At 47.2% G+C, this 13,586-nt stretch overlaps 1 protein-coding gene across 1 annotated transcript in view; it reads right to left on the bottom strand.

Moving 5' to 3' along the window:
- CETN2 (centrin 2) overlaps positions 1 to 13,544 on the bottom strand; it is a 33,508-nt gene extending 19,964 nt beyond the window's left edge. The window contains exons 1-4 of the mRNA XM_077285411.1: positions 13,417 to 13,544; positions 9,714 to 9,872; positions 9,021 to 9,149; positions 7,278 to 7,415 (exon numbers count right to left, since the gene is read on the bottom strand). Coding sequence (XP_077141526.1) covers positions 7,278 to 7,415; positions 9,021 to 9,149; positions 9,714 to 9,872; positions 13,417 to 13,419 — 429 coding nt within the window. The 5' untranslated portion in view covers positions 13,420 to 13,544. The remainder of the gene's footprint in view (positions 1 to 7,277; positions 7,416 to 9,020; positions 9,150 to 9,713; positions 9,873 to 13,416) is intronic.
- Between the last annotated feature and the right edge of the window lie 42 nt (positions 13,545 to 13,586).

The raw sequence follows: 13,586 nt of genomic DNA on the forward strand, positions 1-13,586 counted from the left end.
ACTCATAGAATGTTCCCACAGGCGACATTTGTGACATCAAGCATAGAATGTTCCCATGGGGAGGATTTGAGACATCATGCATAGAATGTTCCGACGGGGGGGGGGGGGGATTTGTGACATCACGCATAGAATGTTCCCACGAGGGGGGATTTGTGACATCACGCATAGAATGTTCCCATGGGGGGGTGACATCACGCATAGAATGCTCCCACAGAGTGGTTGTGACATCATGCATAGAATGTTCCCACTGGGGGGGATTTGTGACATCACGCATAGAATATGAACATAAGGATGAATGACCTCGGGGAGATCAAAACATCCAACATCGCGGAGACACCATCACGTGTTTCTCAACGCAGTGATCCAGAACACTGCCCCCATCCCTTATGCGAAATATGCAAATGCATGCAGAAAAGCCGCAGAGACACCATCACGTGTTTCTCAACGCAAACAATGAATAGTCAGGTCTTTCACTGGGAAGGAACAACCACGGGAAGGGCAGCATCCAATAAAGCAATACCACCTATGCCAAAACATGGTATCTATCCACAGACAGCTGTTTCGGGGTATTTGCCCCTCATCAGTGTGGATCACTGCGTTGAGAAACACGTGATGGTGTCTCCGCGGTGTTGGATGTTTTGATCTCCCCGAGGTCATTCATCCTTATGTTCATAGCCTTTTCACTAGGCACTGCTCCTAATAGCCAGTTTCCTACTCCACACTGATGAGGGGCAAATACCCCGAAACATCACGCATAGAATGTTCCCACGCGGGGGGATTTGTGACATCACGCATAGAATGTTCGTACGGGGGGAGGGTTGTGACATCGCGCATAGAATGTTCCCAAGGGGTGTGGGGGATTTGTGACATCACGCATAGAATGTTCCAATGGGGGGGTTTGACATCATGCATAAAATGTTCCCATGGGGGAGTTGTGACATCACGCATAGAATGTTCCCACGGGGGGGGATTTGTGACTTCACGCATAGAATGTTCCCATGGGGGGATGTGACATCACGCATAGAATGTTCCCACGGGGGGAGAGGGTTGTGACATAACGCATAGAATGTTTCCATGGGGGGGTTGTGACATCACGCATAGAATGTTCCGATGGGGGGTTGTGACATCAAGCATAGAATGTTCCCACGAGGGGGGATTTGTGACATCACGCATAGAATGTTCCCATGGGGGGGTTGTGACAACATGCATAGAATGTTCCCACTGGGGGGGTTGTGACATCATGCATAGAATGTTCCCATGGGGGGGATATGTGACATCACGCATAGAATGTTTCCATGGGGGGGTTGTGACATCACGCATAGAATGTTCCGATGGGGGGGTTGTGACATCAAGCATAGAATGTTCCCACGGGGGGGGGATTTGTGACATCACGCATAGAATGTTCCCATGGGGGGGTTGTGACAACATGCATAGAATGTTCCCACTGGGGGGGTTGTGACATCATGCATAGAATGTTCCCATGGGGGGGATATGTGACATCACGCATAGAATGTTTCCATGGGGGGGTTGTGACATCACACATAGAATGTTCCGATGGGGGGGTTGTGACATCAAGCATAGATTGTTCCCAAGGGGGGGGATTTGAGACATCAAGCATAGAATGTTCCCACGAGGGGGGATTTGTGACATCACGCATAGAATGTTCCCACTGGGGGGGTTGTGACATCATGCATAGAATGTTCCCACTGGGGGGATTTGTGACATCATGCATAGAATGTTCCCATGGGGGGGGGGGGGTTGTGACATCACGCATATAATGTCCACACTGGGGGGGTTGTGACATCATGCACAGAATGTTCCCACTGGGGGGATTTGTGACATCACGCATAGAATGTTCCCATGGGGGGGTTGTGACATCACGCATATAATGTCCACACTGGGGGGGTTGTGACATCATGCACAGAATGTTCCCACTGGGGGGATTTGTGACATCAAGCATAGAATGTTCCCACGGGGGGGATTTGTGACATCACGCATAGAATGTTCCCATGAGGGGGGATTTGTGACAACACGCATAGAATGTTCCCACGAGGGGGGATTTGTGACATCACGCATAGAATGTTCGCACGGGGGGAGGGTTGTGACATCACGCATAGAATGTTCCCAAGGGGTGGCGGATTTGTGACATCACGCATAGAATGTTCCCAAGGGGGGGGGATTTGTGACATGACGAATAGAATGTTCCCACGAGGGGGGATTTGTGACATCACGCATAGAATGTTCCCACTGGGAGGATTTGTGACATCAAGCATAGAATGTTCCCACGAGGGGGGATTTGTGACATCAAGCATAGAATGTTCCCACGAGGGGGGATTTGTGACATCACGCATAGAATGTTCGTACGGGGGGAGGGTTGTGACATCACGCATAGAATGTTCCCATGGGGGGGTTGCGACATCACGCATAGAATGTTCCCAAGGGGTGTGGCGGATTTGTGACATCACGCACAGAATGTTCCCACGGGGGGTTAGGGTTGTGACATCACGCATAGAATGTTCCAATGGGGGGTTATGACATCACGCATAAATTGTTCCCATAGAAGGGGGGTTGTGACATCACGCATAGAATGTTCCCACGGAGTGGGGGGGGGGGGTTTGTGACATCACGCCTAGAATGTTCCCATGGGGGAGTTGTGACATCACGCATAGAATGTTCCCACTGGGGAGGGGATTTGTGGCATCACACATAGGATGTTCCTACTGGCGGGGTTGTGACATCACGCATTGAATGTGCCCACTGAGGGATTTTTGACATCACGCATAGAATGTTCCCACGGGGGGGTTGTGGCATCACGCATAGAATGTTCCCACTAGGGGGATTTGTGACATCACGCATAGAATGTTCCCACTAGGGGGATTTGTGACATCACGCATAGAATGTTCCCATGGGAGATTTGTGACATCACGCATAGAATGTTCCCACGGGGGATTTGTGACATCACGCATAGAATGTTCCCATGAGGGGGGATTTGTGACAACACGCATAGAATGTTCCGAGAGGGAATTTGTGACATCATGCATAGAATGTTCCCACTGGGGGGATTTGTGACATCAAGCATAGAATGTTCCCACAGGGGGATTTGTGACATCACGCATAGAATGTTCCCATGAGGGGGGATTTGTGACAACACGCATAGAATGTTCCGAGAGGGAATTTGTGAAATCATGCATAGAATGTTCCCACGGGCGATATTTGTGACATCACGCATAGAATCTTCCCACGGGGGGGGGGGGGGGGGATTTGTGACATCACACATAGAATGTTCCCACTGAGGGGGTGACATCACGCATAGGATGTTCCCACAGGCGATATTTGTGACGTCACGCATAGAATCTTCCCACGGGGGGAGATTTGTGACATCACGCATACAATCTTCCCACTGGGGGTTGACATTACGCATAGAATGTACCCACAGGCAATATTTGTGACATCACGCATAGAATGTTCCCACTGGGGGGGTGACATCACACATAGGATGTTCCCACAGGCGATATTTGTGACGTCACGCATAGAATCTTCCCACGGGGGGAGATTTGTGACATCACGCATACAATCTTCCCACTGGGGGGTGACATTACGCATAGAATGTACCCACAGGCAATATTTGTGACATCACGCATAGAATCTTCCCACGGGGGGAGAGGGTTGTGACATCACGCATAGAATGTTTCCACGGGGGGGGGGGGGGGGGGGGGGTTGTGACATCACTCATAGAATGTTCCCAAAGGCGAAATTTGTGACATCACACATAGAATGTTCCCATGGGGAGGATTTGTGACATCACGCATAGAATGTTCCCACTGGGGAGGGGATTTGTGGCATCACACATAGGATGTTCCTACTGGGGGGGGTTGTGACATCACGCATTGAATGTGCCCACTGGGGGATTTTTGACATCACGCATAGAATGTTCCCACGGGGGGGTTGTGGCATCACGCATAGAATGTTCCCACTAGGGGGATTTGTGACATCACGCATAGAATGTTCCCACTAGGGGGATTTGTGACATCACGCATAGAACGTTCCCATGGGAGATTTGTGACATCACGCATAGAATGTTCCCACGGGGGATTTGTGACATCACGCATAGAATGTTTCCACTGGGGTGATTTGTGACATCACGCATAGAGTGTTCCCACGGGGGGGGGGGGGGGGGGAGGGGGGGATTTGTGACATCATGCATAGAATGTTCTCACGGGGGGGGGGGGGGGGGTGTTGTGACTTCTCGCATAGAATGTTCCCACGGGGGGGGGGATTTGTGACATCACGCACAGAATGTTCCCATGGGGAGGTTTGTGACACCACGCATAGAATGTTCCCACAGGCGATATTTGTGACATCACGCATAGAATCTTCCCACAGGGGAGGGGGGGGGGGGATTTGTGACATCAAGCATAGAATGTTCCCAGGGGGGGGGGGGGGGGGGGGGGGTGTTTGTGACATCACGCATAGAACGTTCCCATGGGAGGAGATTTCTGACATCACGCCTAGAATCTTCCCACGGGGGGGGGGGGATTTGTGACATCACGCATAGAATCTTCCCACGGGAGAGGGGGGGATTTGTGACATCACGCATAGAATCTTCCCACGGGGGAGGGGGGATTTGTGACACCACGCATAGAATCTTCCCACTAGGGGGATTTGTGACATCATGCGTAGAACGTTCCCATGGGAGTAGATTTGTGACATCACGCATAGAATGTTCCCACGGGGAGGGATTTGTGACATCACACATAGAATGTTCCCACGGGGGGGGGGGGGGTTTGAGACATCATGCATAGAATGTTCCCATGGGGAAGTTGTGATATCATGCATAGAATGTTCCCATGGGGAAGTTGTGACATCATGCATAGAATGTTCCCATGGGGAAGTTGTGACATCACGCATAGAATGTTCCCACGGGAGGGGGGGGGGGATTGGTGACATCACGCACAGAATGTTCCCACGGGGAGGTTTGTGACATTACGCATAGAATGTTCCCAAAGGCGATATTTGTGACATCACGCTTAGAATGTTCCCACGGGGGGGGGGTTGTGACATCACGCATAGAATGTTCCCACTAGGGGGATTTGTGACATCACGCATAGAACGTTCCCATGGGAGGAGATTTGTGACATCACGCATAGAATGTTCCCACGGGGAGGGATTTGTGACATCACGCATAGAATGTTACCACGGGGGGGGGGGGGTTTGAGACATCATGCATAGAATGTTTCCACGAGGGGGGGGGATTTGTGACATCACGCATAGAGCGATAGTGTTCCCACGGGGGGGGGTTTGAGACATCATGCATAGAATGTTCCCATGGGGAAGTTGTGACATCACGCATAGAATGTTCCCACGGGAAGGGGGGGGATTGGTGACATCACGCACAGAATGTTCCCACGGGGAGGTTTGTGACATTACGCATAGAATGTTCCCACAGGCGATTTCTGTGACATCACGCTTAGTATGTTCCCACGGGGGAAGGGGCGGGGGGTTGTGACATCACGCATAGAATGTTCCCACGGGCGATATTTGTGACGTTTAAAATCTGCTGCCCGAGTAATCCACCTGTCGCCCCGCTATTCCCCGGCCTTTCCCCTCTGCCAATCCCTTCACTGGCTCCCCATTGCCCAGAGGCTCCAGTACAAAAGCCTAACCACGACGTACAAAGCCATCCACGACCTTGCTGACAGCCTTACAATACACCAACGCTAACGGTGTGACTAAGTGCATTTAGTTTCTGCAATATATTAAAAGTGTTAATAGCAGGATCTAGTGGAAATATCACCCACATATACCAGACTGGTAGCACCTATTGGTAGCAGTTTTATTATTTAACGTTATTATTGTATTAGTATGCCATAAACAAGTAGCATAATTGAGATATAACATCAAGTGTGGTTTATTGGACAACAACTGTTTTAGTACTGGCCTTTACCTTTAGAGCGATATCTATGTTATTGCTTTAAAAAAAAAAAAATTATATCCCTGACAGAGTTGGCACACAGCTTGTCTTGATATCAGCAGCTTCAGGGCTCTTCTTAGCACAGGCGTGTTTCTTATTTTCTTGATTAACCTGATCGCTAAACAGCATAGCGAGAAAAAAAATTAAAAACGGCAGAATTACGTTTTTTTGGTTGCTGCGACATTGCATTAAAATGCAATAGAGGGCGATCAAAAGAACATTATCTACACCAAAATGGTATCATTAAAAACGTCATCTCAGCGCTCAAAAAATAAGCCCTCACCCAACACCAGATCACGAAAAATGGAGACGCTACGGGTATTGGAAAATGGCGCAATTTTGTATTTTTGTTTTTAGCAAAGTTTGGAATTTTTTTCACCACTTAGATAAAAAATATCCTTGACATGTTTGGTGTCTATGAACTCGTAATAACCTGGAGAATCATAATGGCAGGTCAGTTTTAGCATTTACTGAACCTAGCAAAAAAAGCCAAAACAAAAAACAAGTGTGGGATTGCACTTTTTTTTTTGCAATTTCACCACATTTGGAATTTTTTTCCCGTTTTCTAGTACATAACATGGTAAAATCAATGCGGACGTTCAAAAGTACAACTCGTCCCGCAAAAAATAAAGCCCTCACATGGCCATATTGATGGAGAAATAAAAAAGTTATGGCTCTGGGAAGGAGGGGAGCGAAAAACGAACACGCAAAACCGAAAAAGGGCTGCGACTTGAAGGGGTTAAGATTATTTTACTTGTTTTTTATTATGTATACCCCTCCTCACATGTAAAGCGCCATGGAATAAATGGCGCTATAATAAATAATAATAATAAATGCTGCAATAAATAGCCTAGAAGTGCACCGAAATATGATGGTGGGGAACCAATGAAAGCAATAATGACCCAAAGTGGTGGCACCTCTGCAGCTCGATACAGGCAGTGAACGTCCACCCTGGTACTAGTACAACACGTTTTGGGTTGCTTTCTATGAATGGCGCAGAAACGTATTAACAGTCCATTCAATCACCAACAGGCGGAGGAGTTTGGCTGCTAAAAAGATCTGAATTCCACATTATTATGTCCAACCCCGGATCTGAACCTGTTGCACCCAAATCTACACTTTTTGCACAGCGGCGATCGCTGCTTTAGTTCCACCTGGGTTCTGCAGAACACTTATAGGACAAGACACTTCTGAATACTAATAATATAACATTCCCAACACCGAGCTTTATAGATCTAATGGCCGATATGCCGGGATATTTCATTATCACCATCCTATCAGGCTGCAATAGTCGGGGATTACAGACCTGTAGTTCCTCATCAGTGAGGTTCTCGCCCAGCTCTTTTGCTACTCGTTTCAGGTTCTTGAAAGATATTTTTCCGGTCTCGTCATCATCAAATAACCGGAACGCTTTCATTATTTCTTCTTTAGAGTCCTTTTCAGCCTAGAAAACACATTTTGATCAACTGTAATGATTTAATCAAATATATAACATATTATGTAAGAAAATTAAATTAAATCTATACATTGACCTAGAGAATATCTAGTGAGTTGTAACATGGAGACGGAACTGGAGACGGGACTAGTCTGCCGCTTCTCCCTGCAGATCTCACCGATGTGTACCTGTCAATCATACATAGCATGGCTGGGAGATGCTGTCCACACTAGTCTAGATTTTCTCTGAAACACTCTGGGTGTACGGTCTGCAATCGTGCCATGGTTTGGGCAGCATGACTGACAGGTTCCCTTTAAGTTTCCGGCAGCCAGGATCTGAGTTGTGTGATACATGCAGTGGAAAAAGCCGTGCTGGTTTCCCTTCAATAACCTCTGACAAAGTCTAAGACGGCCATTATTATACTAAGGCTACAGTCCTGCAGCGAAGGTTATACTAATTATTGTGCAATCGCCACATGCGGAGTGAAACTCTTCAAGCCGCCTTCTCTTTGATGGGACCAGATCCCATCACTGGAAAGAAAAAACATGGCCGAGCCTTGCAAGTTCCTGCATCCCATCAAAGCCACGCAGTGAGATCATTTCACAGCCATTCACTTCCATGTGACGCCATATAACATCATCGGACCCACAACTTGGTTAATAATGTAGTTATTTGTCAGTCCAGTGTTTGTATTTTCTTTGGACTGGGGACAACTATGTCTCTCCAATCCAATACGTTATTCAATCCGTATTCTCATAAAAGGGGTATTATGTTAAAAAGAACAAATGCTATTCTATGCAATACTGGATGCAACTAATTAAAAGGAATTTGTCAGGGGGATATGAAATGATAGATGTTTAAACTGATCTAAATGAGGCTGAAGGGCAATTTGTAGACCTGAACCCTCTGTCACTCCAGCTCTATTCACCGGTCAGCGCCACCTCCTCCTGCCTGACCGATGGCTCCTTTGCCTGAACTCGCACAGCATAGAGGCTGTCATTCAAGCAGGAGTAGGCGGCACTGTGCGGGAATAGAGCTGGAGTGACAGAGGCTTCAGATCTACAAATAGGACTTCCGCCTTATTTGCATATCTATTCAAACACAAATTTCTCAGTAAAGAAGGAAAAGGTATTGATTTGTCTTTGAAAGAGTTACATGTGCATATAAATAGCTTGGGGGTGAAATCCTGATGATGGATTCTCTTTAAAGGGACTCTGTCAGCACAAAATAAATGTACAAACCAAGTACAGGCGCTCGGCGCACCCTTGTTGTGGCCAAACTGTTCGGTGTAACTTCCCACCTGCTTGTCTTCCATCTGTGTCCCCCCTTCCCAGGCTCTATGAAGCCACAGCTGTCAATCTAAATACAGTTTGAGGGGTGGAAATAGGACTACAAGCAGGCAGGAAGGTGCACAGAACCGTTTGGCCCCGCCATGGTGCAACAAGCTCACGTTCTTGGTTTGATCAGTCATTTTGTGCGCCCTTTAAAGTTTTCTGAATAGCTGCAAGCAGAGACTTCAATTGACAAGTTGCTCGTGTTACTAACAGTGTGCAATGTTACCTATTTAATCCCTTAATATACGGCATCTGCTTTATGGCAATGAGAGGATCTTACCATCTTCTGGGTCATCGCTGAAAGAAAGTCACTGAAGCTGATTTTCCCTGTTCCTTCCTTATCGATATCTGAAATCATCTTTTTAATTTCTTCTTTTTTGGGTTCAAACCCCAGAGCTCGCATAGCAACCTGAGAAAGTGAAAAAAAAAGTCAGAATATATGAAATAAGCAACGTAACTAGGCAGAGCTCAATACTAGCGGATGAGGCAGTGCTCAGATCTGCATGGGGTCTTCTGTACCCATTGAATGAAAGCAACGGTGCTAAATGGAACCGATGCATTGGCCCTAGGCCTGCGGTGGTAAGAGGCGACGCAGGGATATTTCTGCCATTCCCCTGCACCTCCTCACTATAGCAGAGCCGGGTATGCAGCGTTGTACCATTCCACTCTGTACCCTGACCAACCTATGGAGTCGCAGCAAACAGAGGCTGCGAAGTACCCCGGAATCTAATAGTGATCGGTGAGGGTACCCGGGGTTGTTCAGCCACTGATCAGTTATTGATGACCTATACCAAGGATAGGCCACCAATATTCTGAACCCAGGAAACTCCTTCTTAATGGGACAGCTGCACAAACAAGTTCAGAAATATCAGAGATGGAATACTATCCCAGCCTGATGACAAGGCCCTTCAGAATGACCAATATTCTGGCAGCCGCACTCTAGCTCTATATCCATGCAGAATAACACTGTCACCTTCAGCTCCTTTACGTCTATGGTTCCACTGGAATCGGTATCAAAAAGATCAAAGGCCTCTTTGATCTCCTGCTTCTGCTCCTCGCTGAGCTCAGGTTTTGGACACGGCTTTTTCCTCTGAACTGCTGTTCCTAATGATGGCTTCTTGTAGTTAGATGCCTAAAAAGGAGCAGATGAAAGCTAAGGATTCAGTAGCTCGCGGGTCTAGAGACACATGGGAATATAGTAAGAAAAGCAGAACAAATGGAAAAGAGAAAAATAAAAAATTATAAAAATTATTTTAAAGGGATTTTCTGCTTTTATCCAAACCCCTGTCCCCAGCTGCAGTTTTTTAAAAATATATATATTTTTTTACTCACCCTCCCCAGGTCCATCATGGAGTTTCTGTTGCTGCTCCCAGTGTCTGTTATTGTCTGCGGCAGTAATGTCACATGGATAGCGCTGCAGCCAATAACTGAACTCGATGACTCATGCCAACTCCTTTGGAGCCGTTGGGCTCACTGATTGGCTGCAGCACTGTCAACGTGACATCAGCGCTGCAGACAATAACAGACACTGCAGACTCAGCCCAGAATCTGGGGAGGATGAGTAAAGCACGGCTTGTTTAACACAAACTTGAGCCAAAACCTAAAGGGTTGTGCCAATTTAATAGTGTCAACATTAAAGGGGACAACGTATTGATTGCTAAGGGTCTGACCGCTAGGACCCCCATCATGAAAGCTGGACAGTGCAGAGCCCCATCTGAATGGAGCGAGAGTCGGGCACACACAGCTCTGCTCCATTCATCCTCTAGGGGTGTGATGGAAATAGTTGTGCACAATGCTCATCTACCACTGGCAGTCCAATAGAGAGTGAGTGGAGTGATGCGTAAGTTTGACTACTGCTCCACTGAGACGGGGCCCTGCATGCAATCAGCATGAGGAGAAGGAGGACTTATAGACTGGATTACCTTACAATTAAAGATTGATGATAATCTGTGCAATATAATATGTCATTTCAGAAGAAGGAGCCCTTTTCAATGAGATTTATTAAAGGGCTTGTCCGGTCTTATTCATAAGTCTGTAGTCACATAGAGTGACTGCAGACTTGTAGTCTACTCACATCTCATGCACTGCTTCTCCGCTGCTGGGAACGGCAATATGCATTCTCCTGGCCACATCCCGACTAGACTTCTCCCAGCCTCGCTCAATAACCTTGCACTGAGTCCACCCCCGACTAGTCGGACTGTGACCGGGCATATACATATTGCACTCACATGACCGCCGTTCCAAGTGACGACACTGAAAAATCCTCACAGCGTACAGTATGTGAGGATTCACAGCTCTGAAGTCACATAGTGACTGCAGATATGTAGCGTAAGATCAGACAACCCCTTTAAATCAAATATCGGATAATCCTCCGTGCTAAAGGAATTTTCCTCCTTGCATTTCCACTTATACCACACATTAGAGCATTCCGGGGGCAAAAGTGGACTGATCGTCTACAGCAGGGGTCACCAACCTGTGTCGCACAGCTCTGTGGTGTGTGGCTCATGGCTGTCTGTCAGCTTGATGCATTAGTAACAGGTCTAGCAAACAGCTATGAGGAGCACGTCTCCAGGTGGGGATTTTTGTGAGTAGCCCCGCACTTTTGTGGCGGGGTACAAGGTGCTTTCTGTGGATGGTCACAAGGTACTTTCTGTGGGGGGGGTACAAGGTGCTTTCTGTGGGGGGGGGGGGGGACAAGGTACTTTCTGTGGGGGGTACAAGGTACTTCCTGTGGGGGGTACAAGGTGCTTTCTGTGGGGGGGGTACAAGGTACTTTCTGTGGGGGGGTCACAAGGTGCTTTCTGTGGAGGGGGTACAAGGTGCTTTCTGTGGGGGGTACAAGGTGCTTTCTGTGGAGGGTCACAAGGTGCTTTCTGTGGGGGGTACAAGGTGCTTTCTGTGGAGGGGGTACAAGGTGCTTTCTGTGGGGGGTACAAGGTGCTTTCTGTGGAGGGTCACAAGGTGCTTTCTGTGGAGGGGGTACAAGGTGCTTTCTGTGGAGGGTCACAAGGTGCTTTCTGTGGAAGGGGTACAAGGTGCTTTCTGTGGGGGGTACAAGGTACTTTCTGTGGGGGGTACAAGGTGCTTTCTGTGGGGGGTACAAGGTGCTTTCTGTGGGGGGTACAAGGTATTCTGTGGGGGGTACAAGGTGCTCTCTGTGGGGGGCACAGGGTGCTTTCTGTGGGGGGGTACAAGGTGCTTTCTGTGGGGGGGTACAAGGTGCTTTCTGTGGGGGGGTACAAGGTGCTTTCTGTGGGGGGTACAAGGTGCTTTCTGTGGGGGGTACAAGGTGCTTTCTGTGGAGGATCACAAGGTGCTTTCTGTGCGGGGGTACAAGGTGCTTTCTGTGGGGGGTACAAGGTGTTTTGTGTGTGTGGGGGGGCGAAGGGTGATTTCTGTGGGGGGCTCCGGCTGTCATTGTAACAGTAGTGTGGAGCTCTGGGGGTCACTGCGGTGGGGTAGGGAGGTGCTGGATGTGGTTTTCAAGGTAAGAAATGTTGGGGACCACCAAAAACTATACTATGGTGCGTACATAAGAGCTCATCACTATCATGGACCAGCGTGGGGATAAAACTGGCTCCAGTACCCAACCTTGTGGGCCACAGAACGGCACCGCTGCCTAAAGGGGAGTGGCAGAGGATGCATATTTATACTTTATATTTATTATTATTTTTAGATATTCAATTCACATCAGGACTACAAGATACCAGGTCCTTTCAGCTGCATCACATCTAATGTGGTGTACCTAATTATTTGTACTAAATGTCCAACTGGGGGTCTGTATGTGGGGGAGACAGGGCAGAAACTGAGAACAAGGATGAACTCTCACCGCCATACAATAAGAGAAAAAAGAATGGATATACCTGTGGCAATACATTTCTGTCTCCCAAATCATAACATTATGGACATGAAATTACTTGTGTTGAAAGGTAACTTCAAAACACAGAGAGACAGAAGAGTCTGGGAATATAAACTGATGACGACCTTTGACACTCTTAGTGCAGGAATGAATGTGTCACATGCATTTATGTCTTTTTACATCAACTAAGGAACTTGCCCCTCAGACTATGAGGGGTCATCACAACAGAGACCCCAATCAGAGGACAATAAAACATTCCTTATCTAAGAACTGGCCCAACATTTATGGACATAACTATTTATCTCTCATGGTAATTCTGCTTCATGCCACCTGTCTTATCCATGGGTTTTTTTTGTTCTGTGCTATGTTGTGCATAAATATGTGATTCTTCAGAATTTGTATTAGTCTTTGCCTGATGAAGAGACCTGTGTAGTCCCGAAAGCTTGCAATTTGTTACCATCTTTTCAGTTAGCCATTAAAAGGTATCAACCACTGAGGACTCTCAATTCTAAACATTTTTTTATTATTTTTAATAATTTATTACGTTTTCTCATTTATCTTTTTTTCATATTTTTCTAATATTTGTTTCTATTATTGTTACATATGCATCAGTATTTATGAAATCCTTCATGTTTCCATCCCACATATGAAGTGGTGCAATAAGACAATGCTAGAGTCAGCCTCCTAGATTCCAGGTGAGGTGTGAGCCCCCAGCATGCACCTGGGCAGCCACCCCGCCTACACTAGAGTGTATCCTCACTAGGGCACAGTACAGACTCAGCGTTATATTATATCTGACCAATGTTTTACAACTCACCATATCGGGCTGCAGCGCTACCGAACCAGTACCTCTCCTACCACACGGCGCAACCGCCTGCTCCAATCATTAACACGGGACACACTCAGTCAACCAATCAACGCTCAGCAAATTAGTCAACTTAATTCCTATTGGCCATCTATCAACAGCTTAACCAATAAGAAATAGAC

This window comes from Ranitomeya variabilis, chromosome 2, assembly GCF_051348905.1.
Source record: "Ranitomeya variabilis isolate aRanVar5 chromosome 2, aRanVar5.hap1, whole genome shotgun sequence".
In the NCBI taxonomy this organism is placed as follows: Eukaryota; Metazoa; Chordata; class Amphibia; order Anura; family Dendrobatidae; genus Ranitomeya; species Ranitomeya variabilis.